At 36.7% G+C, this 20,658-nt stretch overlaps 3 protein-coding genes across 11 annotated transcripts in view; 1 reads left to right on the top strand and 2 right to left on the bottom strand.

The window, feature by feature from the left end:
- Position 1: 1 nt before the first annotated feature.
- Positions 2-11,246, bottom strand: tekt2 (tektin 2 (testicular)). Of its 2 annotated transcripts, none has more exons than XM_058754610.1 (11): positions 11,212-11,246; positions 10,303-10,463; positions 10,085-10,210; positions 9,349-9,554; positions 9,056-9,199; positions 8,485-8,599; positions 8,206-8,313; positions 6,008-6,151; positions 4,066-4,145; positions 3,705-3,935; positions 2-145 (listed from the first exon to the last, which is right to left on the bottom strand). In XM_058754610.1, exons 2-10 carry the CDS (start codon positions 10,456-10,458, stop codon positions 3,737-3,739), a joined length of 1,278 nt encoding a protein of 425 aa, XP_058610593.1. In that variant the 5' UTR covers positions 10,459-10,463; positions 11,212-11,246; the 3' UTR covers positions 2-145; positions 3,705-3,736. The 2 variants fall into 2 exon arrangements, with proteins under 2 accessions (XP_058610593.1, XP_058610592.1); XM_058754609.1 differs by lacking the exon at positions 2-145 and adding an exon at positions 749-1,360.
- Positions 11,247-11,492: 246 nt separating this feature from the next.
- Positions 11,493-16,023, bottom strand: olah (oleoyl-ACP hydrolase). 7 transcript variants are annotated; one of them, XM_058753284.1, is made up of 7 exons: positions 15,424-15,548; positions 13,411-13,544; positions 13,096-13,234; positions 12,800-12,899; positions 12,462-12,631; positions 12,291-12,373; positions 11,493-12,105 (listed from the first exon to the last, which is right to left on the bottom strand). In XM_058753284.1, the coding sequence occupies exons 1-7, from the start codon at positions 15,546-15,548 to the stop codon at positions 11,963-11,965; spliced, it is 894 nt and encodes a 297-aa protein (XP_058609267.1). In that variant the 3' UTR covers positions 11,493-11,962. The 7 variants fall into 7 exon arrangements, with proteins under 7 accessions (XP_058609267.1, XP_058609273.1, XP_058609269.1 ...); XM_058753290.1 differs by lacking the exon at positions 15,424-15,548 and adding an exon at positions 15,941-16,023 and having other exon boundaries at positions 11,495-12,105; XM_058753286.1 differs by lacking the exon at positions 15,424-15,548 and adding an exon at positions 15,729-15,859 and having other exon boundaries at positions 11,495-12,105.
- Positions 15,514-20,658, top strand: part of ago3b (argonaute RISC catalytic component 3b) — a 27,381-nt gene continuing 22,236 nt past the window's right edge. For both annotated transcript variants that reach the window (XM_058753283.1, XM_058753281.1), the window contains exon 1: positions 15,514-15,649. In XM_058753283.1, the coding sequence (XP_058609266.1) occupies positions 15,631-15,649 (19 nt within the window). In that variant the 5' untranslated portion in view covers positions 15,514-15,630. The remainder of the gene's footprint in view (positions 15,650-20,658) is intronic.

Genomic DNA, 20,658 nt, shown 5'->3' with positions numbered 1-20,658 from the left:
TCAGTTTGTCGAATCGTAGCTCACTTAGATTAGTAACTAATGCCTCCTTTTTATAGGCTCTCCATTGGCTGCCAATATTCCCTCTTTATTCCATTTGGAGGAATAGCTGTTCCTGAATAAAATAAAATGCTGAACACTCTCCAATCTGTTTGAGGAAAAAACATGAAGACAATAAGGAAGTTCATATTTGCACAAAAGTTCCTATTTATTTGAAAGGCACAGAATAGGGTGGGGAGGGGGGAAAGGGGGCGTGGAAGGGGTGTTAGATGGGCGCTTAGTGCATCCAACAGCTTGAATTGGTCTGATATGAGGCGAGGGGGTACTTAATGCAGCAAGATGCCATTTATATGGTTTCACGTTGCCTTATTTGCCCTTGGTGCACACCCTAGATCAGGCCCCTTTAGTGAAATGATTCAGAATAATTGGGCTTTGCAGGAAGCTGAGCCCATCCAGCCGTGACTCTGTCACTTGAAATGAACTGGACGGTTAAACCATTAAAGCTGTAAACTCACTAGGAGTCTGTTTGGGGATGTCATTCAGGAAAGGCTATTGCATGCAATGAATTAACTTGATGCTTTTATAGCGCCTTGCAAAAAGCCTTTGGATCAGTTTATTAAGCATGATCATACTGGCTATATATATATATATATATATATATATATATATATATATGCAAAATTCCAAAATATATCAGTATAAACATGCAAAGTAGACACTGAGTGAATTATTCACAAGGGATCTCAAGAAAAGATAAATGCTTCAATAAATTCTAAAATTAAATGATTAAAACCAGTGAATTTAGTACATTCTAAATAGTTTAATTACATTTCAAACAATACCAGATCAAACCAAGCATGCCTAACCACAGCAAATTATATATTTAAAGACACTGAGCATGAAAACCAAAGAAAACAGTTCAGTAACTGCGTACAACCTCAATTTTAGGATTATAAGAACAGTTACAAACAGCAAAAACAACAAAAATATCAACACCAAAAGTAGCACCTTAGTCTTCATATAATGGCCTTTAAATCTAAACTGATCATTCTCTTGTGACCAACCACGATTTGAGCTCTGTCATATTTCCATGCACTTAACCTCATTAAAAAACACCTTCCTCCTTGTTATTTCGCAAAATAGTCCCATTTAGATACATTAGTGTAGCAGTTAACTTCAACAGAACTGATAAATCCTCACCAGTAGATGGGCATAGATTTGTGTCACCCATTTTTTTTATCATGTTCATCACTGACAGTCAAAGTCCAGTCTAAATAGAGGCTTTCGTATGACATTATCTTCCCTTCCCAAACATAAAACAGTAATCTGTTGACTGATGGATTAATGTTGTTGTTGTAAAGGTCTGTAAAAACAAAAAAGACCATTTAACAATAAAACACAATGATCCACATGCAGGTTACCTTGAGTCAAGAAAATAATCATTATACAACTATTAAAACATGATAGTTTGTTTTCATATTTAAGATATTTGCTCCATTCTAGCTGATAAAATAAAATGAATGTTTGAAATGCTATACTCAGAAACCATTACCACATTGAAAACAGATTTTTTTTTCTATCTTGAGGGTGGTAAACGCATAAGAAGAGGAAACAAATGTGTAAAATACTAGAATCAAGAAAATACAAATTATTTTGCAATTAATAAATAGTTTCCATCCTCTCTCTTACCAATTAAATTGCCCATTTTTGCAGCTCAACTGGTAGATCACAGTGCTGGCAACTCCAAGGCTCTAGGTTTAATTTCCAGGGAATGCAAGTACTGATAAAACGTATCCCTTGAACACACCACCACTTTGGATAAAAGTGTCTGCAAAACGTGTGTATCTACTGTACTTCCTCTTTATTACCTCCCCATGACTGGCCAGACCAAGTTGCTAAATGTCACACCTACGTCATTGACTTATACATGTTATAAATGTGTCTATATGTTCATTTGCCTGATGTCAAAAAGTTGTGGATGTTTAGAACAAGCCATTGGACCAGGGTTGCCAAGTCCATAGTTTTTGTGGCCTACTTTTAAAATGTTGCCACGGGTTGATTTTCTATTTTATTTATTAATTTTTTTAATTAAAAAATTTGACATATTGCACAATTTGTATTTGCCTGAAGTGCTTGTATTGAAATATTTTGCCCATTTCATACTGTTCCAAGGATTGTGCTGCAGCTAGATGATGAGTTTTGTGAGTAAGAGGCAATGATTTGGCGCTTTATTGTTTATGATTACTTCTATATAGTGATTTTCAAGTTGAAATGGAGCATAATTCTTAACAGTGACTGTAAAATATGTATTTTAGGTATGGGAGTGGCATGTTTTGAAATTTGTAATAGGGTCGTTTGGGCTAGTTTTGATTTGTCTTTGAGCTGGATTTGTTTTGCAAACCTGGCAACCCTGCACTGGACTGAAGAGGAAGTTTTAAGTTATGATTTCAGCTTATTTCAAAAGATAAAGTAAAATTTGATTTCTCATGATAAGAGTCTTTTAAATCTATTTAGACTAAAGGTCTGGTCACATTAGTGAAAAATCCATTGTCAATAGTGTCGAGATGTATAAAGGACCACACACATACCAGTCATTTTCAAACCAACCACTTCCAGCTTGAACACAAGTGAAGTCTTTCATTGGGAACTTTAATGCCCTCACGCGAAAACTCCCGATCACATAGGCCACGTACACACTGCACCTAAATTCGGTTGTCAGTTCACCCTTTACTCCTTAATCGCGTTCTGTACACACATAATTCACTAAAATACGGGAGTGACAACCGCATTAATGCTGCATTCACGTGAATCGGAATCATCGGAATTATCGTAAATACGAGCTTCCCAGTTGGAAATTTGACATGAACGGCCTTAAGGAGGCCTTATATGGCCAATTTCTGACTAGGAAACTAGTATTTACGATAATTCCTACAGCACGTGAATGCAGCATAACTCCTGAAAAATACAGGTAGTGACAACCACATTTGCAAAAATTCTATGCAGTGTGTACAGAACCGAACTGAACAACTAGTTTTTAATGACATATTTGAACGTGCATCAGAAATGTGTCGTCGTCTCTATGTGAGATGCAAGAAAATAACAGTGAAAGAAGTCTTAACTTAGCACATTTTGACACGGGGCTAGCTGCGCACAAAGTGTCACTGTTGCCAGATCTTCATATCAAAAAACAAACAAACATGGACAAACACACAAAAAAGCACTAAAACACCCAAATGCGTTGTTTTATAACACCAAAAAAAAATAAAATATCATATCCACGACAGACCACTTTATTCACTCTTTATGAGATAAACAACATGCCTAAAAGCACTTGTAAATATGAGGACATGGCAACACTGCAAGACAGCGCTCTCTAAAGCAGCCTCCCGAGCATAAACAAAGTGCCGCACGTCTATCAGCGGTAGTTTAGATAAAATCAACAGACAAAAAGAGTCTTTAGCCAAAAAAAGGCACATAACAAAATTGTATTCACTCTTGCAAGAAGATAAAATGTTGCTATGGTTACAAATGCGGCAGTGATTGTTGTTCCGTACACACATGGAACGATAATTTACGGGACTCACTCCCGCATTTAAATGCGGTTGTCACTCCTGAAACTTCCAGTGTGTACATGGCCATAGATTCCTGTAGGAATGACTGGATTTAGCCCATGAAATTTCGCTAAGCAGTGGTAAATGTGACGTCACCTTAAGTATGAGGTAAGAATCAGGGTGTCAACTCAAGCGAGGTCCAGCTTGTGTCTGCCACTAGAGTTGGTGAGAGGCACCACGGCTGAAGGAAGACCCTCAGTCTGGACCCCCAGAGTCAGGTGCTGATGGGTCTGGCTGCTGCGCTGCTCCAGCGACAGGGCGTCCTGCTTACGAGACAATTCCTCTATCATCTGTGCTTCATGCTGTTTCAGAGACTGCAGAGAGTGCCTGGCAATTAAAGGTGTTCACAGGTCAGATTATTTTTGAATTTGTAGTATTTATACAAATTAAACAATTAAAATGCAATTTTAATACAATTAAAATACACAGAGGTACTGAGTTAAAACAGTGGACTCACTGGGCCTGTGCTAGCTTCTGTTTCAGTGCCAGAATGGTGGCTTCCAGTTGCTTGGCTTCATCCACCAAACCAAACTGAACCTGGGAGTAACAGGTTATGAGATAACCAATCAAAACAGCCATTTAAGATGGATTGTGTTTGTTTTTCCCTGGGTGAAATTAACTAGAACAAAGGTCATGCATCTCTTTATTGCTGATGACACAAGGTACGATCACATTATTGTTGTTTGGTGAAATCCAGTCATTTCAATCCACCTTATTTTTTAATGTAAGAACTTGCATGGCCATTTGTAACTTGAATGTGCGAGGCTTCTGGTGTCATTCTAAAACAATCCGTTATGCTGCTTGATATTGCAAACTGTTATTTGTTATCATGTTATGTTTAAAATCATATTATATTTTAGTTTATTATCATAATCATAAATAGCTTTATTGTTTACTAATAATGCTGTCAATCGATTAAAAAAATTAACTAATTAATCGCATGTTTTTTTCAGAAATTAATCGCGATTAATCCCACCTAACATTAAACTTTTTAAATAGACTTTTATATTGCAATAATTTCACATTTAATCTTCAAATTGATGTAGTAACAACATAAAGACAGTATATTTTTTTAAATATTTGTTTAATGGCATCTTTTTTATGACTGAAGGCCAGTATCACTGATACCAAAACTACTGATGCCTCTATAAAATTGTTCTTTTTCCCCCCCTAATATTTAACCATTGCCAGCCAACCTATAGCCATTCAACATTACAGTATAATTGAGAGCTATCAATTTTAATATTTATTAGACCTTAATAAAATAACTTCTAATTTAAATGAACTTTAAACAATCTTCACATAAACCCATTATAACAAATGTCATATTTAGCTACATGTGCCCTTCAGCAAGTAGAAAATATACAAAAATTAAATAAAGTTATCAAACACTAAATTCTAAATTAAATATAGATTAATCCTTAAAGCTATAAAAGTTATTGATTTCCTCTTTTTTCTTTTGTTTTTTGATGAACAGACATCACAGCAGCTTGGTCAGGTTAATAGGTGATTTTGGATGCTGTTTCTTTAAGAGCTGCCCCTGCTGAACATGGCATGGATCTCACGCATTGTATTTTCTCTCAACTCTCTTTGCCTTCTCTGACCCACTGCAGGTCTTAAAGTCTCTATTAATGAGCTGACGAGTTGAATCGGGTTTGTTAGATGAGGATGACAGTGCTGGGCTGCTCCCGGACAGTTCTGAAATCCATTTCAGAGACATGTTCTTAAATGGGACTCACTCATATAATACATGCATGCACAGATTTAAGGCAGCTTTAATCGCCTTCATGACATTGCATGCACGTCGCTTTGATATGATATGATAACAGCTACAGCGCACACCGGTGCCTTTGTGAGTGCAATTGAAGAGCGCGCGATGAGTACAGTACCGTTTTCCGCCCTCGTTTGACTCGCGCATGGTGCTGAGGTGAAGTGGAGTGCGCAACGTCTCCTGTCTGACGTGCTCGTAAAGATGTTCTGTGACTAAATAAATGCACTTCTTAGAAAGAAAAAAGAGACAGAGGCAGCAGTTGTGAGTGGGGTGGCCAACACTAGCCCCGCCCCTGCGTTAACGGCGTTAAATATTTGCGTTAAACTGAGAAAAATGAATCGCCTGCTTTAACCCACTAATTTTGACAGCACTATTTACTACACTTTGTTATTGTTGTAGATATTTACCACTACCTAATGAATCAGAAGTCTTGCACATTTACAGAAAATAGCTTACTTTTGTGCTGCAAAATAAGGTGAAAAGAAATATGGAATTTAGCTTAAGGGCGAAAGATTTCTCCATGCCAATATTATGATTAGGTTCAAGTTCGTCTTGCAAATTTGAGGTGTTGACCAAAGAAAAGCAGCACCATTAAGCAAGTTACCAATCAGCTGGTTGTGGAGTTTACCTCATCTCGACACAAGTCCATGCCAGGCCTCTTGATCCTATTCTCTAGACGGGTGTGGACCAGCTTTAGAGGAGCCGTCTTGGCCTGCATGTCCTCCTCTAGGCCACAAATGTCCTTCTCCAGATCAGCAATCTCTTCTTGAGTCTGAAAGATATTGGCACACCATTCACACCTCCTGCAACCCCCTCTCCCCCCTTCCTGCACTGCAGATCGGTGAAGATGATGTGCGTCAGGTCTTCAGAAAGAATAAGAGAAGGAAGGCACCAGGCCCAGACGGTGTGACACCAGCCTTACTGGACCCCCTGCAGTTTGCCTACAGAGCAAACAGGTCTGTGGATGATGCAGTCAACATGGGACTGCACTACATCCTGCAACATCTAGATAGACCAGGGACTTATGTGAGGATCCTGTTTGTAGACTTCAGCTCCGTTTTTAACACCATCATCCCATCACTCCTCCAGCCCAAATTAACTCAACTATCCGTCCCCACCTCTGTCTGTCAGTGGATCAACAGCTTCCTGACAGACAGGCAGCAGCTAGTAAAGCTTGGAAAATTCTCATCCAGCACCCGTACAATCAGCACTGGAGCTCCTCAGGGTTGTGTCCTCTCCCCACTGCTCTTCTCCCTCTACACCAATGACTGCACATCTAAAGACCCCTCTGTCAAGCTCCTAAAGTTTGCAGATGACACCACACTCATCGCCCTCATTCAGAAAGATGACGAGTCTGCTTACAGACAGGAGGTTGAAGAGCTGGCTGTCTGGTGCAGTCTTAACAACCTGGAGCTTAACACACTAAAAACTGTGGAAATGATCGTGGACTTCAAGTCTCAGACATTGTTCAAATAAATACAAACTACCAAAGGAAGGAATAAGTAAAGATAATTTTTTTTTTTTTTTTAAGTTTAGGATGAAGTCAAGTGCTGTCGAAAGAGATGAGTTTTCAGTTGTTGCTTGAAGATTGACAGGGATCCAGCATTCCGGATAGAGGTGGGAAGATCGTTCCACCAGCCAGGAATGGTGAATGAGAATGATCTAGAGAGTGATTTTGCGCCTCTGTGATGGTATCACGAGGCGTCGCTCACTAGCAGATCTCAGATTTCTGGAGGGGATGTAGTTTGTTAATAGAGAGTGCAAGTAAACGGGTGCTGAGCCAGTGGTTGTTCTATATGCAAGCATCAGTGTCTTGAACTTGATGCGAGCCGTGATTGGTAGCCAGTGCAGGGAGATAAAGAGAGGTGTAACATGGGCTCTTTTGGGCTCGTTGAAGACCAGTCGTGCCGCTGCATTCTGAATCATTTGTAGAGGTTTGACTGTATTAGACGGAAGTCCAGCCAGAAGAGCATTGCAATAGTCCAGCCTAGAAATGACAAGGGCCTGGACAAGAAGTTGTGCAGCATGCTCTGTCAGAAAGGGCCTGATCTTTCTGATGTTATATAGTGCAAACCTGCAAGATCGAGCAGTTTTTGTAATGTGGTCTTTGAAGGTCAGCTGATCATCAAAGATTACACCAAGATTTCTGACCGAAGTTGATGGGGTTATTGTTGATGAACAATATTGTCCTGTCCTCTTGCTGCCATTCTGTTGTACTGTGGAGCTTCTGTCACTATAACAAATTCCTCGTATGTGTAAACATACCTGGCAATAAAGCTAATTTTCATACTAAAATAAAAGAAGGAAAATGCTATATTTATTGTATTCATTACCACATGGCACACTGGAATACTACTTTCTGATTGGTCAATTGCTACGTTATAGTATCAGATATTTTTTGAATAATGACTTACATAGTCCCTAACAACCACTGTGCTAGTTTTACATCTCTTATATCACTCCACAGTCTGTTCAATATCAAAATCAAATCAATAAGCAAATAAATAGTATACACTCAAATCAATGTGCATGTATTTTTTGCAGTAAGTCATTTAATAGGAGGATATTTTGCTAAATAAACCCCTTCAGGATAAATCTAAATCTTTTAAATCTCATTTGATCATCCTGTGGGGTTTATTTGGGTATAAAGACCAACTGACCCATTATCCATTGCTGAACTTCCACATTCACATTTCAATTGTGTGAAAAGCACTTTCTTTAACTCCCTATTATTCTGGATGATAGTTCATCATTCCCAGTTTCACTGCATATTCAAAAACACCAGAATTAAATTACAAAAGGGGGAGAATAAAGAAGAGGCCTTACAATTTTTAGCTGCCATTGCATTTCGTGATAGGCCTGTTCCTCGTGGTGAGTTCGCTTACGGAGAGCAAACTCCACTGCCATTTTTTGTGCCTCCAGATCATTCTGCACCTAAGAGAGAAGATGCATGTAGTGAATGGATATCATATTGAAAGTATATCCTGTTACAGTGTTGAACTGCAAGTCATTTTGAACATCTTAAAAGTCCCTTAAGTATTTAAAAAAATGAGATTTTTACTACTCTAAAGGATTCATTTTAAATCTGTAGACCAGATGTGGCACCTGTGCTCTTGTGATGCTGTTGATCTCTCTTATCTGCACAGAGGCCTGCATCTCTTCTTTAGCTCGGTTTATATTGTATCGGCTGAACTGCTCCCACTGCTGTGGAGTTGTGGAACTGCATACAAAAATGAAAAAACACATTTATATTATATTATATTTTTACAAGAAAACATTTATTGAGTCAACATACAAAATATATGCAATATTTATTATTTTATAATACATTATTTCATGTTTTTAAATAGTTTTGAGTCCAACTACAATAAATAAATAAATATACCAAAAATTAAAAAATACTTGGTCATGTTTAAGTGATTTAATTTTTTTAAGTGTTTAAGTATGTGTTTAAAAACAGGGGGGAAAAAAATACTACAGACATTTTTACCTTATGATATCACAATTCAACAATATCATTACCAAATAAGGTTGACATGTTCAAAAATGGAGGTTTAAACTAAATACCTATTTGAGGTCCCTTCATAGAACTTGGCCTTTAATAAAGTGGATGTTAAATTATTATTATTATTATGTTAAGATAGCTCTTTAGAGGTAAGATTACTCTTAAGCTCACCCGGGGGGCACTCTCGTGGGGTTTGGCTTCAGGGAGATCTCAGGTGACTGTATAGTGAGAGACAAGCATGACATGTCCACATCAAGGGCCTCTATTTTATCCTGAAGGTCAATGGTCAGCTGTTGCCGTGCTACCTGTAAACGACTAAGAAGATATGCCGAGATTAGCAACCACATAATCTTCATCATATCAACAGGCAAAAGTCAAGTGAGATATGATTGTCATCCAAAACAAACAAAGCAGATTGATACTGAATGGTTCAAACCAATTAATGTCTATCTGAATGTACTTACCACAGCTGTTCAAAGGCCTGATCAATGCACTGCTGAAGGAAGCGTTGTGCTCCATCAATCACCTCTACTTCCTTCTTCAGTTCAGCTTCTACAGGGTCACTGACCAGCTCCTTGTTACGACGACCTTCCCTGTGGTTCAAGCACTCCGCAGTGACTTCAAGGGGCAGAACAGTGGCAGCAAGGGCTCGTTCTGTCTCCTCCTTGGACTTAGCAATGTTTTATGGGTTCATGATTACATTACATTAGATTAATTTTTTTACATTACATTAGATACATTTTTTTAACAATATATTTTTTTCACTGGAAATAAAATTGTTTTTTAAAGTTGTAATTAAAACAAAGATTATTTATGATAAAAGGAATAAAAAAGGTAATTGCAACTTTATGTCTTACAATTCAGACTTTTTTTCTCACAATTCTCAAAATTCTGAGAAGAAAAGTCTGAATTGTGAGATATAAAGTCGCAATTGTGAGGAAAAAAGTCAGAATTCCGAGTTTTTATCACAATTTTGACTTTTTTTCTCAGAATTGTATGATGGAAAAAAGTAAAAATTGTGAGATGTAGGCATCCATGATTCACCTTATTAGAAGTGTACCATCAGAATGTTTTTAAAACTGATATTTCAAGGTTAAATGATGAAAAAAATTAAATAAATACATATAGTTGCTTTAAAATAACTTTAAAAAAAAATGGAAAAAAGAAGTGTGAATATGGTTTCATGGACACATTAATCACCAGAGTAAGAGCGTCCATTTCTGCATCCACTTGCTGTGCACAAGCTTTCAGATTCTCCTTCCAGCGCGCGACGTCAATGATTCTGTCACTCAGTCGCCTGCTGCTGTCATACTCATCCCAGTTTGTCTGATGACAGTAACAGCAAAATATTTGATAAATTAGTGCTACAGTCTTTCTACGCTGTCAAACAACTTTCAAACCACCCTGATCATCATTACCTTACTGGTCGTCTCATTGCGCAGAGCTCTTCCTTCCTGGCGTATCTCGTGTGAAATATTGCGCTTGTTCTCAGCAGTGTGTGATATCTGTGTATTATTAGTCGCCCAGTCAGACACACTGTAACGCAAGCCTGGCTTCGAGCTCAGGGTGGCCATGTTTGCTGGTATCATAGAAACAAGATGACAATTAAAGACAAAAGAAGTAGCCTTGTTCTACTAAACAGGCATATGGTTAACCATCTGATTCTAAAAGGTTCTGTTTGTGTTTTACAGCTCTGATTTGACGGGTCTTAAAAAGTTAGTCATCTTTTATTTATTTATTTTTTATTTTTCCTTCAAGACTGGCCATAACTTTTTTAATTCAGTTACGAAAAGGTAGATTGGTTTTATTTGAACTGGAAACGTAAGACTGATTCATTAATTAAGCAGTTTATTAACTGATAGTTGGTCAAACTAGTTGGTGGCCAACTGGCCCAATTGTTATTCGTGCGACAAATAGATTAATAAAACTATTTTTAAAATTATTATTTTTATTATTGGACATTATCAGCCTATCAGTTATATTCACTCTGCTAATGTAAACTTCTCTTTTCTGTATTTTAAGAAGCATCGTAGTTTAGTTAAAATAATAATAATAAAAAAATAGTGCCTACTACTAGTAATAATTGCAAATGAACAATTATTACACCGTTTAGTAATATATTTGATGCATAAATTATCAGAATGATAAAAGACAAAAAAAAAAAGTATAATGCCAGAGCAAGCAATCTGAAAATGGAGTTTCTGCACCTAAAATATACTTTGACTTATGTACTCACCATATACATTTAACAGTAAAATCTTTGTTAAGTAAAGTTCATATAGGCTACATGTCATTTGTAAATCACTGAAAACATTAATTTGACTTACCGAAACTGATGCTTTCAGATGTGTTGAGTCCAGCAGTAAACACAGTAAGCGGGTCTCTTGGTAACGGGGCGACGCAACTACAGCTTATTCAATAATTTATGCAGCATAGCAACGCTCAACAATTACTCACTCACTGAGACGTTTCATCTCACCGTGACACGTGCCCATGACCACTCATGAATCCGAAAATCACTTGGGGTGGGATTAATTTGACTTTTTCCAAAGTGATAATCTAGAACACCCTAAAGACCTCACAGCAACGCTTAATAACCACTTAGAACACTTTAATAAACAGTGGCAAATTCCCACAACACTTCTTGCACTTTTCACCTTTTTATTCAGAAAATGTACAGATTTTATTTAAAAACGTTATTAATAGTTCCCCGCCCCCATTCATTCAACCATTCATTCTGTTTAAATACATATTATTAGTTTAGCTATATATTTTTACAGCTTTGCGTTGAATACTTGACAATTATTTTCATATTGCATATTTTTATCCTCTAACATTACTGTATCTGTGTACATCCAAGTTATTCATGCTTTATTGGTCAAAATAAGTCATGAATATTTCTGAGCTCAATTAATGGAATGATCATTTTGGCATCAATTGGTTTACTTTCTGTGTCTATTCTGAAATGTTTTCCTTCACACACACAAGAAAATATGTTCCATCAGTGAATATGAATTAGAAATAAAATGTAGTTATAAATGTATCATGCTTGCTGTTAGATAATGAAAGACAGAGTTTCTATAAATAGTCAATCTCTGCTGTCTCAAGATGTTTTGTGATGTGGTCCAGTAGATATTTTTCATTTGCTTCTTCTTTCAAGTAAAAATGAGATCCAGCAAGCATCTGCACAGTGAAGTCACCACTTGTCATGTCCTTCCAAGCTGTAAAGCACAACAGACACAATACAAGAATTGCACATGAAACTAAATCATGCACATGTGACTAATTATTAACAAATAACCAGTTTGTTATTTCTAAGTTTACCACTTTATAGAACTATTTACTTTATGAAACTATTTAAAACATTGTTTTAGTAAAAACCGAACCATTTATCTGTCAGATTCACCTTGTAAGTCATGGGGTACATCCTCTTTTCCGTCAAAGCATGATACTGGACATGACAGGAAGGGTGTTGATGGTCTGCTACATCTGCCGGACAGATTTGAATTAAATGTAAGTCTGTTCCATGCCACATATGTTGATGTTTTCTTACACTAAAGAAAGACACCAAACCCACCTATAATTGTCCACTACACAGAGATCTGCTTTCAGCACAGGTAAGAAGAGTTTGGCGAGCTCATCATTGGCCAGTATCTCTGGTGGTGTGCCTCCAATAGAAGTGACCCACACAAGAAACTCTTGATCTGACAGATGACTTCTTCTTGGTGCCTGCAGTCTTGCTTCAGACTTACAGAAAAGTTACAGAAACGCAAACATATACATTTAAATATATTTACACATAAAGGTATAGTTTTTTAAAGAATAATAATAAAAAATATCTCACTTTTGCAACAAAATAAACCACAACACATAACATGGACAGATATGACAACATACAGAACAGATCACACTTACATATGGTGCAGAAGCTCCAGAGAGAAACATGTGGATCGGCTCAAGGTTGAAGACCTTCTTTGCATGCTCGGCAAAAGCAAAGCAGGTCATAGCTCCGAAGCTACAGAAAGAAGTTGCAATTGAACAGGTATCTATTTATTTATATAAAAAAGATATACTGCATATTTGCCTTTTATAATGTCTGTCTCTGGCCCTACACATCAGCATGATTATAATTTAAAACCACGTACTTTTATATATTACCATATTTAAAACCCATCATCATTTCCCGGTACTTCAGCAACAGTGTCACAAACCTATGTCCAAAGAGTGCAAATGGCTTTTCTTTGAGATGTGGAAGAAGCACACCAATGACCTCATCAATGATTTCCTGCATATTTTGAAAAAATGGTTCCTTGGCTCGTCCTTCTCTGCCTGGCAGTCGAACTGAGTACACTGAAAATAAATGAACAATTAAATGAAACTAAAAATATCCCACCTTTGAATGAACAATCAAATTATTACAATTTAGTATTACAAATATGTAATTAATACAATGACTGTAAAAATACGATTAATATTAAATTTATTTATTTGTTTGTTTGATTGATTGTTTTAAGTAGGGGAGTTACCTTCAATAGAGCTGTTGAGAGTTTTGGCCCAGCGAGCATAATGGATAGAGCCTCCACCTGCCCAGGGAAAACAGATGAGACGGACCGAAGCATCTGGGCGCTTGTTGAAACAGGTTATGACTTTATCCATTCCTCTGAAACATTATGGCATGAATTAAGAATCATTTATCCTAGGCAAAACTATCAATTGATAAAATCCATATAGGAAGTAAAGCTATCTGGTCATGCCTATGGACCGATGCCACATACGGAAGATTAGAAAAGAAACATGAAGAATAACTGAATGTACCCTGCAGTCCTTTTGTTTACCTGGAGAGAATATTCCACATGTTCGTGAGATACACAGTTTAAGTTATTGATCTCAATAAAGTGAAGTGAAAGTGATGGCTAAACAACAATACTTGTTTAGCTGAATTTTAGCTTAATCAATCACATGCATATGATAGAATGAAATTTTAATAGAGTAGCACGTATAAATAGGGTTTGAGTTTTTTGTAGTTTATCATCATTCTGGCGTACATTCACTACTATGCAGCTAGTTATTTACATACTTCAATAATGTAAGCCATTGATTTGTGCCCAAATGATTTAATCTTTCATACGGGATAATTTAAGGCGGAAAAATGCATTTTAATTAATTGATTCTTCTGTTTTAGAAAATAGTAATTACATCAGTACAGTAAAAGGATTAATAAAACCACCAGATACTGGTCTCACGTTTATAGTGCAGACTATATCCTGTACAATCTTCTTCTTTGGTAATGACATTCAAGCTAAGCGCACTGCTGCCATCTGTAGATTAGTTTGTAATACTGATGGCATAAAATAAATATTTTTCTCTACTTGTATTGCAGGGTTTTTTCGTCTTCACAACTTATAAGACAAATATTATAATATAAAACAAAGACACTAGCACAAAGATGAACACTAAAAATTATCAAAGAATAAGACAAAGAGCAAAATCAAATAGGGTAATATTTAAGATAACAACATACAAAACGACACTAAAATAATATTTGGCATAAAGTTTCATCTTTATATATAGTTTTAAATACTTTATAACTGTATAAAGTTTTAAATACTCTAAAATTCTCATTTTAATCAGTAAATTCTGATTTTAATAAATGTGACACACACACACACACACACACACACACACACACACACACATTTACTAATGAACAAATTGGAGCATTTAAACTGTTCTTGTAAAACAATGGGAGGAATATTATCACTTACTGTCATGAAATCAATTATTTAAAAATAAAAATAAAATTATATATATATATATATATAGTAGTAATAGAAAATGTTTTCCTCACAATAAAAACATTTTTATAGAGAGTTCATTTGTCATTTATGTTCTTACTCTACTCATTAATTAACAATCAAAGGTGGATCAAATAAATGACATTATGCTAGGAAGTGACGGTGTTTCCTGCGTTTGGTATTTCCTGTGGGTCTCCCTGATTCAGTGTTGCCATGTCCGTGTCTTTTAAGTTTTTGGGTTATGTTTTGCTTGTAAACAAAGGCGATTTTAGGTTTGGGATTTATTTCAGTTTTGCAGTGACTCAAAAATAAAGAAACTTTAGGCCAAAACTTTGGCTATTTTAGACTGATTTTGAATATGCAAGCCGCGTGTTCCGAGTTAGTTTTATCAGACCAACTTGCTTGTTTAGTACAGATCTGGCAACACACCCTGACTGTACAGAGATGGTAAACCCAAGGCAAACCGGTAACACACCGACAGAGTCGATGAGACGTCAACGGCCGCTGGCAAACTCGGACTAAAGCGACTGGAATAAAACACACATTTTCGACTCGGCAGCGGATATTCATCTATAAACTTCATATCTGAGTGTATGTCTTTAAATTATAAGATATTGTCACTTTAGAAGACACCGCGAATGGTCCGAGGCTCCTGACAAACTCTGTTTCGCGACGGCTGTTAAAAATATTTCTTCGGAGTCTTTTGGCTTGTCAGCTGGTAGCGATTACGGATCTACGACATACTGTAGGAGACACGGTGGGGAGTTCGTGCCTTTTGGTTGACTGACTCGGTACTGGCTGGGTGGACCTCCGACCGGAGCAGAACCTCGGAGCGGCCCGCTTCGACAGCCGCGGTTTGCGGAGAACATTCAGCGGCTTTAAACAAACACCCTTCAGCAGCCGGTATTTGATCCCCTGAAGCCGGCTAGAATCCGGACAGAGACCTCATGAATGGAAATCGGAACTACAGGTACGTCGCTCTCGACGGTTTCAGATCGATTTAGGATTCTTGTCTTTTCTCAACTGTGACGTATTGACTCGGTCTTAACTTTGTTGCGTCCATCGTCAGCACACGTTCACTGCTTAGCAAACCTTCTCGGTGAGTTGCTAATAACTGCTTTTTGTGATAAGAATGAGCTTTTAGATCCGTTTCACTGCTCGTGTACGTTTGGGCGTAGTAACCAAATGAGTGTGAGGGTTTGGTTATGGTTTTGGGTTTTTTTCGGCTATCATACGCCGAGTGTGGAAGATCCTGACTCACTTGCTCTGCTGACGTCACACCGCTGTGGCACAGCTGTCACGCACAGGTGCTGCGTGCGTCAGGTGCGCCGGGGGAGAGGTGGGTGGGGGGGTTCTGATTGTCCGTTGCCATGACGACTGGCACAGAATCACCGCTTTATCAATCTGAACGATCTTACGTAAAGATTCTTAAGTGGAAATCGCTTTGAATTTAACCATAAGTTCATTAGAAAGTTTTATTCATTGTTGATTCCTCAGAATTTGTAAAGATGCCGAGGTAGTATGTGCATGGCACCTTTAGTTTTCCCTCGAAAGAAAGAGGTTGAGATCTTAAAATCTATATTAATTTTACATGCAAGTGCCAGCGGTAAACATACACTCGCTGCGTTTGCTTGAGGAGGTAACCATAGCAACGGTACATTTATCAAATCATTATTTATGACGTCTTTGTATGTGCATTTTAAGAAATGTCAGCGTTTACATATCTCTCCATTTACATAACTATCTCTCTCTCTCTCTCTCTCTCTATATATATATATAACGCTGTATGTATTATTTAAAATAACTTTTGTGTTAATAAAGTGTCAAAAAGTGGGTAAAATAATGTTCCATCGTCATTTAGCCTAACATATATCTTTATGTAAAAATGGAACAACATACTTATTCTGACCTGTACTTACTTATTACAGTATATAAAAGTAAAAGTGATCATGCTAAATTTGATTTCATTTTAAGTTAATAAAAACGTATTGCTTGTATCTAAAGTCTTTGATAAAAACTTAGTGGTGTGAAGGATAGTGGTAAAGATTTAAAACGACAATGAATTAGTATTTTGGGACTGCACTGTGATTCACAAATAGAGTCCTTAAATGTCATCTAATGATTCTTGTTCTGAATATGCCTGACAAGATTTTATTTTTATTTTTTGGAATACAAACTATTGTTCCATTGAATTACATGTTTTCTTTAAATAGTGGTAAAAATGTATGATGGTTATTATTTTTGCTCAGAAAAAAATAAATAAATAAACAGGACACATTTGTTTTTAATTGTTTTGATGCTTGAAAACCCCTTTATGTATTTGTGTAATTTATTATTTTTTACAAAGGTATTTAGTGTAGCTAACATTTGCACAAGATGAGTTCCTATATAGAAATTCCTATAGAAATTAATTTGACCAATAGTCACTTTGCAAAAAAAAAAAAAAAAGATTTTGACATACAAATACCAGGTGGTAAGATCTCACCTGATGCCCATTTGCCTGAGAAGTTAATTATAGTAACAGTACTGTTCAAGCACTTCTCAAATCATTGTTTATCACTTTATTGTAGACATTTCAAGAAAAGTTAGTGTTTTGTTTAAAAAGTTTTTAAAATAGTTTACTTTTGGCTCTGTTAATGAACTCTATTAGGTCCGCCAAATGAAAACAGACACAATTTTTCTGAATTCAGTTTTAATTATGTTTTAATAATCTAAAAGCATGCATCATGATTTGATTAAGTGTACAGGCCTGCTTTTAATTTATTTGTCCAAATTTTGCCAAATTCCATGAAATTCCTCTATTTTTGTGACTAGATTTCTCAATTTAACAAGTTATATTTATCCCTTTCTTTCATAATAAACAAATATTTTAAGTAAAGTTAGTGTTTTGTTTAAAACGACTTTAACGTAGTAGACTTTTGGCTAACTGTGTCAGTACCAAATTAAGCAATAAGCCCCAAGAAGACGTGGTTTACAGTGAATTATAACAGCTGTAACTGACACTAGGCAGAATGTCCACTTCTGTTAATCAGCGAATCAGGGACAGTTATTATCAATGCTGACAATTTAACAATGCCCGTATTGACACACATTTCTTTTGGCCACATTTGAGAATATATCCATCTGTCATTAATAGAAGCCCATATATAGTGCAAAACTATCTGTCTAAACCAGGGATCTCCAACCCTGCTCCTGGAGAGCTACCGTCCTGCAGATTTCAGTTCCAACCCTGCTCCAACACACCTGTCTGAAATTAACAAGTAGCCTTGAAGACCTTGATTAGCTGGTTCAGGTGTGTTTGATTGGGGTTGGAGCTGAAATCTGTAGGACGTTAGCTCTCCAGGAGCAGGGTTGGAGACCCCTGGTCTAAACAGTATCTGACAACTTTAAATTCTTTTGTTCACTAAGCTTTAAATAATTAAATGAAAGGAGATGTGTCTCAGTCCCTGAATGAGTGAAATCCTTGTAAACGTGCCAGTCACCTATTTGCCAGTTAAGTGAGCATTACACTCCAAGCACCAGACCAACAATAGCCTTTCAAACTGATCTCGCCACATCACTGTCAAACCTGTAGTTCCTCTTAGTCTATGATGTCAAGAAACCGCTAGGGATTTCAAATAAAGTGAGCCTGAAAGTATGTGCAGTCAAGTGTTTCATGGTGAGATTTCTGTACTAACATTGTAGAGTAAATTCACATGTGTGACCTACAAGATCAAATGTACCTGTGTCTGTATATAGAAACAGCTGTTCTTCCTTTAATTGGTTGTTAGTGTAGTCTCGGTTGCTATGGTGAAAAGAAGCCACATGAGTGCCACCGACATAGCAACGACACACTGGGAAGTGTAAGAAGCAGTTGCAGCCGAATTCCCCTTACACACCTCTCTCAGTAACATTTTCGCTCTGTAAACCCCCTCTAAAGCATCTTTACAACAGCAAAACAGTCTCGCCTTGTGAGACATGATGTGATAATGCAGTATGCCACTCAGTGCGAGAAATTTGATGTAAGAGCTGATATTCAGAGTGAAAGAAAATTGAAAAGGATTACAAAGGCTCAACATGCACTGTTAAGACATTTCAAAGGGTTTTTACAGTAACTTCAGTAAGTTACTGTAATTACGATTTACAGTAGCAAACTGTATTTGATTTACAGTTGCAAATTGTTATTGTACTGTTTTACAGTAAATTACTGAAAAAGAAATCCAATTAATCAGTATACTACTGTAATTCATTCATTTTAATATAGATTTCATTAGATTTGATTAATTTTTATATAGAATTCATTTTATTTTTACTCCACATGGGTACTACTGGCATTCAATTAAAACAGACACAATAATTACAAAATATAAAATGCTTTATTTAAAACATTGCATGTATAACACTTAAAAATACAGTCTTCCAATGCTGGAACAGTGCAACTTCACCATTTCTCCTGTCTTAGGATGTTTTGCAGTGCATTATGTTGTGTCCTCTGGATTCATCCTCACAAAGAATCTTTAGTCAACAGAAACATAATGGGGGGAGAAGACAAACAGCCAAAGAATACATAGCCATCTGCAAAACCCAGGTGTTGCTTCAAAACGTGGCCACCATCTTTGCTCACCTTCCACTTCCACTGTTAGTGACAGAAATGTCTTCTCTGAAAAACAAGAAGTAGAAATGACACTCTTTTAAAAGGCAAACCCCATATAGAATACACAAACCTCTCAAAACCATAGCTCTTACAATGAATTATCAGTCTCAGGGTGGCTGGCATGTTCATGTCTTTCTTGATGCTTCATTGCAGTTGCCTTTAAAACACAAATACAAAAAAATGCAGTAAATCTTAAATTCCATTTAAAAACTATAACAAACTAATTATAAAACTAGAAAAGGCAGGTAGCCATAAAACTAGTTTAACATTGCTAACATATGATTTTATTTTCTCAGGCTACAGGCCAACATTAACTACTAACACCTGAACAAAATTTCACATTAGTTAACCTAACGTTAATATAAGATAAGTGTTGCTTGTTAAAACTAATTTTAATTCGGTAACTTAATTCAATAAGCTGACAAAAGTCGTTTGAAATGACAGCGCAGTTTACCATGGTAAAGTTCTGTAACCGCCATGTTGACGGGTAAATGTTACTATGGGTTAAACTGGAGTGCAAAAATCAATCTGACACAAACACACAGACAAACGTAGATATATTTTTACCTTGCTTGCTGGTCTTATTCTCTCGTAAGGTGCATCGACACACACGTCCTGATATTGCCAAGTGCGACGTGTTCCTGGGTCAACATCTTTGTTGACCCTGGAACAACATTGTGATTAACCAATCAGATTTCAAGAACCAGTTTATAATTTTTGTGAAGTTTAGGATTACAATCAGTGTTTGGTGCCTGTACATCAGTGTAATTCATCTATCAGTTCCTCTGATTTTAGGGATTACTCATGGGTAAGGTTAGGTTTAGGTGTAGGAATATGGTTAAGATTATATTTTTGGATTAAAATGTTCCAGGGTCAGCAAAATATGTTGACCCAGAAACACGTCGCACTTGGCAATATCAGGACGTGCCATCGACACACAGTGTAGATGTTCTCCGGAGCTCTTCAACTCTCGCAGGTTCATCCCTGGGAAAAACCCGTGGCGCGACTCGATAAAAAACAATATAGAACCCATTATATATATATTATCTATACTACCTGCCTTGTCTCCAAAATAAGCCTGCATGATTCATCGAAATAAAACTGAAATCACAGTACGGCTTAGTGTAGGCTGTGATTTAATTAAGTAAATAAAAAAAGTGAAGCACAGCATTGTGTTCTTACACGTGAGCAGCTCACTATCCGCTGGTGTTTGCAGCAGAGTTTCTCTGTTCACAGTAAATGCTGCTTCACATGAACTCATCACTGAATCTGTTGGTATTATAATTTTACAGTTTTAGTGTAAAATAATTATTTTCTTATTTTTAAATACTCATTTATTTACAGTG

This window comes from Onychostoma macrolepis, chromosome 19 (assembly GCF_012432095.1).
Source record: "Onychostoma macrolepis isolate SWU-2019 chromosome 19, ASM1243209v1, whole genome shotgun sequence".
Classification (NCBI taxonomy): Eukaryota; Metazoa; Chordata; class Actinopteri; order Cypriniformes; family Cyprinidae; genus Onychostoma; species Onychostoma macrolepis.
This window is presented reverse-complemented; position numbering and strand designations above follow the sequence as displayed.

What these genes read in the sequence shown, in the direction of transcription:
- olah (XM_058753284.1), bottom strand. Translation starts at nt 15,548, where the DNA reads ATGTTCTCCGCAAACCGCGGCTGTCGAAGCGGGCCGCTCCGAGGTTCT. An exon ending in CTGGAGCTTCTGCACCATAT is followed by an intron (nt 12,632 to 12,799) that starts GTAAGTGTGATC and finishes CTTTTCTGTAAG; the next exon opens with TCTGAAGCAAGACTGCAGGC. An exon ending in TGTACCCCATGACTTACAAG is followed by an intron (nt 12,106 to 12,290) that starts GTGAATCTGACA and finishes TGTGCTTTACAG; the next exon opens with CTTGGAAGGACATGACAAGT.
- tekt2 (XM_058754610.1), bottom strand. Translation starts at nt 10,458, where the DNA reads ATGGCCACCCTGAGCTCGAAGCCAGGCTTGCGTTACAGTGTGTCTGAC. An exon ending in GCAATGAGACGACCAGTAAG is followed by an intron (nt 10,211 to 10,302) that starts GTAATGATGATC and finishes TACTGTCATCAG; the next exon opens with ACAAACTGGGATGAGTATGA. An exon ending in CCCACGAGAGTGCCCCCCGG is followed by an intron (nt 8,600 to 9,055) that starts GTGAGCTTAAGA and finishes TTTTGTATGCAG; the next exon opens with TTCCACAACTCCACAGCAGT.